Source organism: Lycium ferocissimum, chromosome 11 (assembly GCF_029784015.1).
Source record: "Lycium ferocissimum isolate CSIRO_LF1 chromosome 11, AGI_CSIRO_Lferr_CH_V1, whole genome shotgun sequence".
Taxonomy (NCBI): Eukaryota; Viridiplantae; Streptophyta; class Magnoliopsida; order Solanales; family Solanaceae; genus Lycium; species Lycium ferocissimum.
Window position 1 is genome coordinate 20536010 of NC_081352.1, and position 12282 is coordinate 20548291.

General features: G+C 34.7%; 1 protein-coding gene across 1 annotated transcript; it reads right to left on the reverse strand.

Annotated features, from left to right (window-relative positions):
* Positions 1-991: 991 nt before the first annotated feature.
* On the reverse strand, positions 992-4582 carry LOC132035789 (putative oxidoreductase TDA3). The gene is made up of 3 exons (XM_059425906.1): positions 3958-4582; positions 3025-3306; positions 992-1572 (listed from the first exon to the last, which is right to left on the reverse strand). The coding sequence occupies exons 1-3, from the start codon at positions 4547-4549 to the stop codon at positions 1196-1198; spliced, it is 1251 nt and encodes a 416-aa protein (XP_059281889.1). The 5' UTR covers positions 4550-4582; the 3' UTR covers positions 992-1195.
* Positions 4583-12282: the final 7700 nt, after the last annotated feature.

The window sequence follows — 12282 nt, forward strand, 5'->3', positions numbered from 1 at the left end:
GACAAGTAGTTAGCTGTCAATTATTGAATAAAATAAAGGCAAATGCATTATCAACTCCTTAAATTTGTCAGTATATTCATATAAACACTCGAACTACGGCCTGTTTCAATTGAGTAACCGAAACACATGATAAAATGTTCCTATTAGAAACATCCGGCTCAAATTTTTGAAAAGCTTATGCGCATGCTCTCAAGCATCTTTCATGTAAATAAGTTAACCACTTAAAATATGTGATCTCCTTTAATTATAGACATCAAACTCAATTGGAACAAGCCTGCAGTTTTAAGGCTTATTAAGGCAAATGTGTAGCCAAATTGATCAAGGGAAACGCGGCAGTTAAATCCCCGTAGTTTTTACCATATATGTGATCACCCATAATATTCTGTGTCTACTGAAATTCAAATCCTGGTTAATCATAGTTTCGGTTCCACTTCAATTATTCATATCGATGTTCGGAGTAAAGCATGGAAGGAGAAGAGAAGAACATCCAAACTTGATCAAACTCAAGAGACATCTCTAATTTTTCTCGAAACATGTTATGAGTTCTATGGCTATAAAGAGCATGTCATTACGAATAAAATGAAAGTTTAAAATTATAAATTCAAATATATATTCTTTTATAAACAGGCTAAAAAGAAAAGAATATCATATGAAAAAGGAAGAGTAATGTTCCGCTTAAGCTGGTCCAAACATCACTATTGTTTAGAAAATAAGAAAAAAGACCATAGTAACATTATGCTTAAGAACTGTATCCCACCTTATTAAGCTTTTAGTACCCTGCTTGCCAAACAGTGCATTTGTGTCTAGAGACCTTATTTTCTTGGAGAGACTCCATATTTACTGTGCCGATAATGAAAATGTAATTGTGATCCCCTTGTTTCTCTCAACATCTAATCAATAGTTTCAAAACTCCCAAAAAAAAAAAAAAAAAAAAAAAAAACTACAAATTCTTCATTCAACAAATTACCCTTTTGCCTATTGCAGTGCCGAGTATACGAAGCCATCTTCCCCTTTTAGATAGATTTGTACATAGAGTCAAACCTCTCTATAACATCATTTGTCGCAATAGTTTTTGACTGCTATAGTGAAATGTTGTTATAGACAACATATAACGTAACTTCCACAGAAAACGTGGTTGTTATAGTGAAACATTGTTACAGAATGGCTGTTATAGAGAGGTTTGACTGTAGTCATCTTACTTCTTCAGAACACTAGCAAATCTTGCTGGGTTAAATCGGCTAAGATCAACAATGCTAGCATGTCCGTCCAGAACAAGTTCAGCCATAGCTGCACCAGTGGCAGGACCATTGAGAATTCCCCAACAGCTGTGTCCAGTTGCCACATAACAGCCTTTCACACCGGGAACTTCCCCGATAATTGGCACATCATCTTCGCTGCAAGGTAGGATACACGCTTGTTCTGTTTTTACAGCTGCTTCCCCTTCCACTAAATGGCTTGACACACTAGCTGCCACTCTCTTAAGCGCGTTTATTGATTCTGGAACTGGAGTGATCTGCGCTGGATCGTCCGGAACCTCTGCCTGAGCCGACATTCCACATATATAAACTTCCCCTGAAGGACATGAAAGCTTAACATTATAGCACTCGATATGCAATTCTATAAAATCGTCGTATTGATGCAGAATACAGAAAGGAAGAAAGAAGAAGGGGAGTTTTTTTCATGCTGCTTAGTTATGTAACTTATAAAGTATTTTGAAATGTCTGCAATAAAATAGAGAAACCCTCGATTCATTTCCACATCAGGTAGTTCATTGAAACCAGAACTAAGTAATAGTTGGAATGGGAACATTCTCCGTCTTTGGACTTAGTGAGGAATTATATGTTGATATGTCATCCATGTACATCGTGAACCATCACATCAAACAAAAGAGTGCTGCCTGAAAGTAATATGATGTTTGCTTAAGCTTCAGATATACAAATTAGAGAAGAATAAAAAGGTCGCTTAAAGCTTTATAGAACATGGATCTTCCTCAAGAGTATGATCATAGAACAAGCCAATAATCCCAGCTCACACATTAAAACCACCTAAATGTAGAAATGGTTATGATCATGGCTGACATGACCATCTCAAAAATATGGCTATGGCACATCAACTATAGATAAAATGCATATTTACCTATTCTAAAAGGAAAACTATAGATAAAATGTGTTCGAAGACAACCTCCTGCCACCACAGCACTTCTCTTTTCTTAATTTCACACAAGATGCACGATGAGGGTAGTAGGAGGCACATCTTGTTGACCATTTTTTTAATCAGAACATCCTGTTGACAAAATGATCAGGTGAAATAAGGGATCTGAGACATGTAGGCACAAATCACAATTGGCCCCTCTTCCTAGTTCCTACTATTTGACGCGGAGTCCATAAGTAATAGCATAGTACCACTGTGAGACCTGAGACATGTAGCCACAATCATACACATATCAAGGAACTAGCTAACCATTGTCTCTAAAGACCAGAAAAGTGTTACTATTACTGTTTTGTACTAATGGTTCATGTGATGAATGGCAAGTTAATACTATATTCCATGAATATGATATGTATCTATCTAGTGTGATGAATGGAGTATATGACAGAGGTGGATCTATTGATCGATCATGTCATATAGGCCCGAATTGGGCATCCAATTGCTTCGACTTGAATTATCCGGAGAACCCAATGCCTGATATATATCAAAAAGACGGACGATCAAACCTATTTCTTGATTAACGGACGATCAAACCTATTTCTTGATTAACTCAAAGAGGTGAATAGGATCCCAATAGAGATATGAAAATGCACGTCCATTACACGAGTACTCCCAATATTCCATTTTTCAACACAAGTTACCAAAATTCATTTAGTACATTTTAGCTGAGACACTGCTTTGTTGTGGCAAAAGTAATAGCATGAGATACTATTCTTAGTATGCATTACCTATAAAATGCACTGTTGACACACATCAAGCATCATTCTATACATGTCCAGTATTTGACAATTGTTTCAACTGTAAAAACTGATGCACCTGTAGGACGAGGATAAACTTCCGGGTCCATGGGCTTCCCACCTTGGGCCGGATAATAAGTAAGAAACAGAGCATGTGGCGTGATCCTATCAGGCTCTTTCGGTTCCAGAACTATACTATGGGCTTTAATTCCATAAACCCTTAAAAGCGAGCCCAATAGAGAAAATCTATTAGTCCAAGGCCCAAGTGCCAACACAACTGCATCTGCCACAATTGCTCTCCCATCTTCCAATACTACCCCTCTTGTTTTCCCCTCCGCCATTTCGATTCTCTCCGCTTTACCTGTTGGTTTTTTAAGACGGTGCAGCAAATAAGTTTGAAAGTAGTTATAGAAAATATCTCTATCAATAATTATCAAGCTTAGAGGCCTTTAAATAGCCAACTTGAAAACATAAATCTGTAAAAGATCTGCATAACAAAAATGCAAAAGAACTAAAATATCTCAAAAACTAATCTTATTGAATAGAAATTTAAAAATTCAAACAATTAGATCCATCCTAAACCTAAGCAACTTACTCCCTTTGTCCCAATTTTTGGCACACTTCACTTTTATGTCATATTTCTATAATTACAAACAACTTAACTTTACAATTCAACTTTCACCCTGAAATGATTTATAGCCAAACAAATGTTAAATGCTTGTTTTAGACCATAAATTTAAAAAATGTTTCTTCTATCTTTTAAAATTTGTCCCAAGTCAAACCGTACCACATACTCGCTTCTTCACTTTTACTTGTCTATTTTGAAAGGATTAATAAATATAGTACATATTTTACCATAATACCTATATTAATTGGTATATAATCTCAATATACTTAGAAAATTTGTCTCTCTATCATATGCCAAAGTCGATAAGTAAAAGTGAAAAATATATTTTTAGTATAACGGAGCGAGTCAATTGGAACAGAAAGAGTATTCTGAAAGCAAAATTACCAATCACCAGCTCAACCCCATAATCCTCCATTGCTTTGGACAATAATGTTTTAGTAAACAATTGTGGATGGACTTGGGCCGTGCTATCAGTTGACCCAATAGTACGTGGGCTTTTAGCTGGGCCATTAACCCAAAACGGAAGCGGCCCAGTTCGGTTCGACGAAGAAGATGATGATGATGATGATGACGATTCGTCGACAGAGACACTTAAGGTAGTAAGTGGACGATAACCATACAATTGTGATCCATCAAGTTCTTGAGCGAGTGAGCGATGAAGATTAAAGCTGGCGCGTGCGAGTGACGCGACGGGACCGCCGTCGCACCAATCTAAGGCTAAGAAACCTCCAGCCTTACCGGAGGCAGCGCAGGCCACGGCAGATTGCTCGATTAGAGTTACGTTTGCGCCGGATTTTGATAGGAAGTAAGCTGTGCAAACTCCGATTACTCCACCGCCGCAAACTGCCACGTGTTTCCGTTGTGGAGTGTCCATTGAGGATCGGATTAGGAAGAGTGTAGGGGATTTTAGGTGCAGTTGTCGGAATTTTCTGGGGACTGAAATGGATGGAAATGGAAGTGCAGGGGTGACTGACATTTCTTAATTTTTGAGTTAGGGACTTGGATTTGTGTTAGTATCTAAGTTACTGGACTCAGGTGCGGGTGTCCGATACATGTGCGGATTTAGAGGTCGGATCCTTCATGATCTAAATTTTAAAATTTGAGGATACGGATTCAGGTATGGTATGGATACGGGTGTGAAGATTCGGATAAAAATAATTGAAATATCTAAAAATAGAACTATAAAACTTCAATTATGAGATATTATGTGAAAAACATGAGGAGAAAATATTGATCAAGCTGGAAGGAGATAAAAGGATAAGGAGTGACATAAAAATTTTAATATACAAGGTATTCCATTTTCTTTAAGTCCATCTCAGCTTTTGTTTTGATCGTAAAAATCATCGGATTCGTCTGCAATTTCTCCATTGATTTTGGTCGGCGACCTAAAAGCAAGGCCGACTCAGACGGATACGATCCCACACCCACATCCATACCCATATCATGTCACACAAACGCGAATCGAAAGTCAAGAAATCCCAGAACTTGTTAAAGTAAGACAAGTAAATATCACACGTGGTGCTGTTGTTCATGCTGGGCTTATGACACCTTCATGAATGTTGTGAATGTAACCTGCTGCTTATAGGAAAAACAAAATAAATTACATAGATACGGAATTTTTGGTATATTCTGAATCGGAAAAAGGCCAAAAAAAAAAAAAAGGAGATAGCTTACGTGGGTTATCAATTTTGGAACTTTTTTATTATTAAGAATATATAGCGTAACTTAACACAATATATTATCGCAGTCCTATTTTTAATTTATTCATATAGTTCAAAAAAAGTCAGAATAGTGTTTATTTTGCATATGATATTATACAATATAATGCACTTACTGTAAATTACATTTGATGATCGAAAAAGGAAAAATACCGTATAAATTGTGACGGAAAATACGATTGATATTTGATATGGGCAAAAGTTAATGAATTCTGGGAAGAAGAAGAAGAAGAAAATTCGTCAATAGAGACACTTAAGGTAGTGAGTGGACGATAACCATATGATTGTGGTCCATCAAGTTCTTCCGAGAGTGATCGATGAACATTAAAACTGGCGCGTGCGAGACACACGACGGGACCGCCGTCGCACCAATCTAAGGCTAGGAAACCGCCGGCTTTACCGGACGCGACGCAAGCGACGGAGGACTGTTCGATTAGAGTTACAGCGGCGCCGTGTTTTGAAAGGAAGTAAGCTGTGCAAACTCCGATTACTCCACCACCGCATACGGCTACTTTTTTGGGCTGTGGAGTGTCCATTGAGGAGCGTATTACGAAGAGTGTTGGGGATTTTATGGACTAAAATGAATGGAAATGGAAGTGTAGGGGTTAGCAACATTTCTTAAATTTGGAGTTGGGGGACTCGGAAGAATGACACGTGGCTCTCTTGTTCTAGCTGTGGTTAAACACATTCTGCAAACTCCGCTGTTGAAAAAAAAAATGTAAAACTCTGCTTAAAGAAGAAAACATAGAAAGAAAAATACATTGTTTAATTTTTAAATTTGTGTTATTATCTTCTGAAGTGACGAAAAAGGGAGAAAAAAAAAAATAGGCAGCTTGTGTGGGTTTTGCATTTTTGTCCTTTTTTCAATTTCTACTTATTGCTAATGGATAGTCCAAAATGTTTCTTCGCAAAAGGGTCCTGATATATTTTTATTTAACTACTCCCTCCGTCCAAAAAAGATTGTTCTCTTTTGATTTTAAGACAAAATTTAAGAAATAAAGGAAGATTTTTGAAATGTGTAGTTCAAAACAAGCCTTAAATATTTGTATGGTCAAATTATCTCATAAAGTTAAATTGTTTCTAAATATAGAAAGATTATAATCTTTTTGGGACAGACTAAAAAAGAAAGGAGGACAATCTTTTTGGGACAGAGGGAGTATATAATAAGTGTGGGTCTTTCATCTTACCATGGTTTTTCTGTAAATAAAGTCAAAAGTGAGGGTATCTTTCTAACACTCCTACTCCACTGTGATTCCATGTGTTTGCTTTTGGACCAATCTGATGGAATACAGCGTATACGCAACGAAGCAAATAACAAGTCGAACTCGTACGTAAGATAGTATAACACATAATAAAGATATTAATCAAACATAAAATTGATACTTATCTCTTGAAGCGTAACCGCAACCAAGAATCGAATCTTCAACCACGAACACACACCATCCATGAGATCGTTATCCTTCAGTTCCACAGATTCTGCTGTGTAACCCGAATAATACCAGAATTTGCGAAATTCATGTGGGTGAATTTCTATGGAAAAGTTGAACAAACTTCTAAAACCCTTTTCTTCTCCTTATGGAATAAGACCCCTATTTTATAACTACAGGTTTAGGGTTTTTTCCCTTTTTCAAAACCCGTTAGGTCTTTATTTTCCACCAAGAAATGATATTTCATTTAATTCTTTATTATTCGGGCACAACAGGGACCACATAATTTAATTAACGAGGCTTCCTATCATGGAATTAATTCAAAAAATTTGAATTAATCCAACCATAATAAATTACGAATTATTCCACTAAAAAATCGTAACTGCACTCCTCAATTCAATTTCAAAATCATACATTAAAACTTATTAACTCCCCATGTTAAGATTACAGATACCAATCAATTAAATTAAATTACTGACAATTTAATTCATTGACTAATTGAATCCTTTATATTTCGCTAACTTACATCATGTGACTGATACAAAATCCACCTGCGGGTTTCACGAGACTTATAAGCATTCATAAAGGGGTATCATCAATCTCAAAGTCGAGACATGGATTCTATCAACTAATTATTATTTCACAAATGTAATTTGCCATTATCCAATTCACCAGGAATACATAGACCCGCAATTGAGTCGTACCTTTTAATAAATTAAAATAATGAACAAATCACATTGATCATAATAATTATATCAAGATTAAGAGTATAAGTACATTTAATGAACTAGAGAATTTGTTTTATATATTCAGTACAAAAACACTTATCTCTACTTGGTCCGTTCAATACATACAAAATATACTAGCACAAAAAGACGGAACTATACCGTTCCCATAATGAAAATACATTATATTAATCTTGGGCTACAATCATACCGATGGCTTTGTCCAATTTCCATCTTAAATTGTGAATATAAATTTTATACTTATAAGAACCGACGATTTAATCTTCCGTGTATAAGCTAAACTCTATGCACTAAATCATTGTTGACACCCAATTTTGTCCCGACTTCCCTAAGTATTTATTTATATTTCTAGTATTTTGGCAGTTTAAGGAAAATTATATTTTACTATAATTATTAGATTTTACCGCATTTCATTGTTCTATTGTAGTTATTTGCTATCATTATTTTCGTTATTATTATTATTATTATCATTATCGTTATTATTATTTTCTCATTATTATTATTATCGGGTCTTTTATTTCAATTTAGAAGTCCATAATCAATCCCAAATTACTTGGGTTAAACCTATTTTATATAATAACTAGCCCAATTCGTTAAAAACCGGCCCATACTCTAAATTCGACCGACCCAGTCCACTAGCCCAAAATATTCCGCGACCCGACCCGGGTCATTTAACAAAAGCAACTAGGGTTTCATCATTCTTATCCGTCGTTCACCTCCCTTCTCTTTCTCTCTCCCTTCTCTTTCGTCACCTCCTTCCTCTTTAAGACAAAATCCACACTTCTTTCACCATGGCAGATACTTGCCCCTCCTTTATCGTGCAACATTCTCCTTTCTCCTCATCCTGTCGTCTTTTTTTTTTTTTTCCCTTTGTAACAAAAATCCATTTCCTCTTTCACCATGAACAGACCTTGCCATTTCATTTTTGGTGCAAATTCTTTCCTCTCTCATCTTCGTTAAGCTAGTCAACACAAGACGACGAAGATACTTTTTCTTTATCTGAAAAGCTGTGGATACAAAGCAGAGGTTTTCAGACTCAACGGCTTGTTTTCGAAATTCAAACAAATCCCGCCCAAAGTTTCAAATCCCAACCAAAAACCCTAATTTAAACCCTATAAATAGTTGCTAGATGTGTGGGTTTGGGAGGTCTTTAGAAGCGGCGAAAATTCCCCCCTAAAAAAAATTAAGTTCTTTTGGTCGCTTCAAATTCCCGTGGAAATTACTAAGTCTTCATCAGCTTTAATATTGTTTTGATATTCATTCGAAATAGAAATTATTCTGGTTCCCTTTTGGTTCCTGCAACTGTTTCGAGTCCGAGTAAATTCGAGATCGGAGTTTGTAGTGTTCGAGTAGATATTGAAACCTTCGCCTCACTCCACTGCACCCGAAGAAGGTAATTTCCTTCCTTCAAATTATTTTCGGTATTGGTTTGAACGTCGAAACTGTTTACGTGATTTGTTTGCTTAGTTGTATTTCAGTTTTGTTTATAGTTATTCTAGGCGTATTAAGCATGCTTAATTCTGTTTAGTTCAGTTTTGTGACTATTTCAGATTTATATGCAAGTTTAGATTAACCTGGTGCTTTTAGTTTATCTTTGTTTGCCTGTATGTTCTTAGATTAATCATGTGCTAGCATTGATTTAGGTAATCTGTCAATCGTGTTTGCGTGCATTAATCTCTTTTTAGGATTAGTTCACCTGAACAATTTATCTAGGATATGTTCTGATTCAGAAGTATGTAGTTTGGGTCTATAATTACTTCGTTATGCTATAAAAGACTAAATTTATTTGGTTGTATTCCGAGTTAGCCCACAGCCTGCCTAATCAGACTGTCATATGCTTAGTCTTCCTGCCAATGTAATGACTTAAACCCATTATTGTTCTATATGCTTGGCCCTGAATCATGTTATTGAATTTATAGTTTCATGTGTTCAAGTACTATGGCCTGGGCTCAGATTAGGCGTTTAATTGCTTAAGTCTGTGATAGGTTAGCATAATCCTCGGAAATTCATTGATACTTGTTTATGCTCAGTTCTAATTGGTTTCATTCACCTGTGATTTGTTTCAATGAAGTTAGTATGATTAAACATGCTATTAGTATAGTCCGTAGATCTTGTTTGATCTTGAAGTAGCCTGGGAATGCTATGTTGGTGCTGTTAACTGAATCGGGTTCTATATTGACTCATAATTTATGAAAACATGATTAGTTTAAACTTCAATAATGTAGAGGACTTTGCCTAGTCTAGTCCAGTTGGCATATGTCACTCTAAATTGGTTTTTGTGTCCAACTTCGTATGATGATTGTTATACCCTATTTCACTTGTATTTAGACATGAAAAACATAAGGAAGAATCTTTATCACCATTAGATTATAACCGAGTTATTTTCCTTAAAATAATTTTCAAGAAATAGAAAAAATGCCTAAAACACCATTTAAACAATCCCAAATCATAACGGAATATTGTTTAATGGGTCATTTCGATGAATCTATTAAATTTCGGGTTAATTGAGTCCGCAAAATAATTCATCTCCAAAGCTATAACCAAAATCAGATTCAAAACAATTTAAGCATCTTTAAGAATTAGACAATATGACCTACATTCTTATCATATATCAATTCATATTAAATCATCATGTGTATTCATGTTCTAGATTTAACATAAATAAAACTGACATAAAGAGTAGTTTTTCATACCGTTTTAATCCGAAAGAACAACATAAAACCCATCTAAACAGCCTCAAAGATTATTTTTTACTGGGCGTTTCCAATGAACACACCAAATTTAAGGTCAATAAGAGTTCATAAAATTCTTGATCTCCGCAACTAACCAAATTCGTCAAAATAACCATTTTAGGCATAGCTAAGGATTAAATAATCTAATTTAGGTTTTTATTCTCCTTTTATAATTATCCCACGAGCTCAAGGCATATATTCTGTCCCTTCTTCTGGGTAAGACATACAATACCTAATTACAACAAATTGTCCTCACAATTAATACATCTGGGAATCAAGATATTACGTGTGAAATCTTCAATATTTATTCTCATGAATAAATTAAGCTCTACTAGTAACAAAAGATAAATTTTCTATCAGTAGATAAAACGCCACAACTAGTATACACATATTCAAGAATAATTTTCACAATACATTGAGAAGGTTTCAATGACTCAAATAAATAAACCATATAAATGGATCCTATTTATTAATCAAATAATCTCAATCCATGTATTGATATAATCTCGCATGTATAAAACTTTAAGAATTAATGATTCCACATAAATAATCCACTTTAATAGTAATTACTTACTAATCATAAATTCTTATTAATACAAAATTATATGTGTAATAATACAACACTCATATAATTATTCAACCAAAGAGATGAAATACGCTAAATCTTTTTCTGTTTCACAATGAAACAAAGATACCAATTAGCTGAATCCAAATACTTGCGGTGAAGCTACACCCTTTTCATGATTAAAACAAAAATAATAGAGTTGCCATAAAGATCCCACTTTAAAAGAATCCAGCAGCCTTTTCTTAAGTAACAATTATGGAAAGAAAAAAAAAATTGAAGCATAAAGATGCTTCTGCCCAGCGCCCTAGCGCCGTCAACCATTGCAACTTTTTTTTTTTTTTTTTTTTTTTTTATTTTATTTTAAAGATTGGTCTTGTTAAAAAGAAAATAAAGCTATTAACTCTTAGCAGACAAGATTTTTTTTCTTTTTCTTCTCCTTTTCTTTTTAATACAAAAACATTTTTTAGAAAAACCCTAAAAGATTACTTGATCAGGCTTTCCACGACGTTCTCGTCGTAGCCTATCAACCAGCATCCTCCGTTTTTCTCTTTTGTTTGCATTAATTTGCCTAAATCAACATTCACAAATTCTCTGAAACTAGAAAATTGTTACCGTCACAAAAGCCACCAACAACAGTTCATAAACGTTTCGTATGATTTTATCACGATAGAACTAAAAATCATGAATCACATATATATAATTGCACATATATATATATAAGTTATCTATTTAGATGCAAGCAGGCTCTTGATGCCAATTGATGGAATACAGGCATATGCAGGGGAAGCAAATAGTCACGATCGAACTTGCATGTAGTATAGACAACACATAATAAAGATATTAATCAAACATAAAATTGATACTTATCTCTTGAAGCGTAAGCGCTACCAAGAATCGAATCTTCAACCACGAACACACACCATCCACGAGATCGTTATCCTTCAGTTCCACAGTCTTCTGCTGTGTAACCCGAATAATACCAGAATTTGCGAAATTCGTGTGGGCGAATTTCTATGGAAAAGTTGAACAAACTTCTAAAACCCTTTTCTTCTTCTTATGGAATAAGACCCCTATTTTATAACTACAGGTTTAGGGTTTTTTCCCTTTTCCAAAACGTGTTAGGTCTTTATTTTCCACCAAGAAATGATATTTCATTTAATTCTTTATTATTCGGGCACTACAGGGACCACAAAATTTAATTAACGAGGCTTCCTATCATGGAATTAATTCAAAAATTTTGAATTAATCCTACCATAATAAATTACGAATTATTCCACTAAAAAATCGTAATCGTACTTTCTCGGTTCAATTTCAAAATCATACATTAAAACTTATTTAACTCCCCATGTTAAGATTACAGATACCAATCAATTAAATTAAATTACTGACAATTTAATTCATTGACTAATTGAATCCTTTATATTTCTGCTCAACTTACATCATGTGACAGATACAAAATCCACCTGCAGGGTTTTCACATGAGACTTATAAGCATCCATAAAGGGATATCATCAATCTCAA

Bases quoted from the DNA above. Each gene is read 5' to 3' on its own strand.
- LOC132035789 (XM_059425906.1), bottom strand. From the start codon at position 4,549: ATGTCAGTCACCCCTGCACTTCCATTTCCATCCATTTCAGTCCCCAGA. The intron at 3,307-3,957 runs GTAATTTTGCTT...AAAAACCAACAG, and splicing joins TGGGGTTGAGCTGGTGATTG to GTAAAGCGGAGAGAATCGAA. The intron at 1,573-3,024 runs GTGCATCAGTTT...CATGTCCTTCAG, and splicing joins AGTTTATCCTCGTCCTACAG to GGGAAGTTTATATATGTGGA.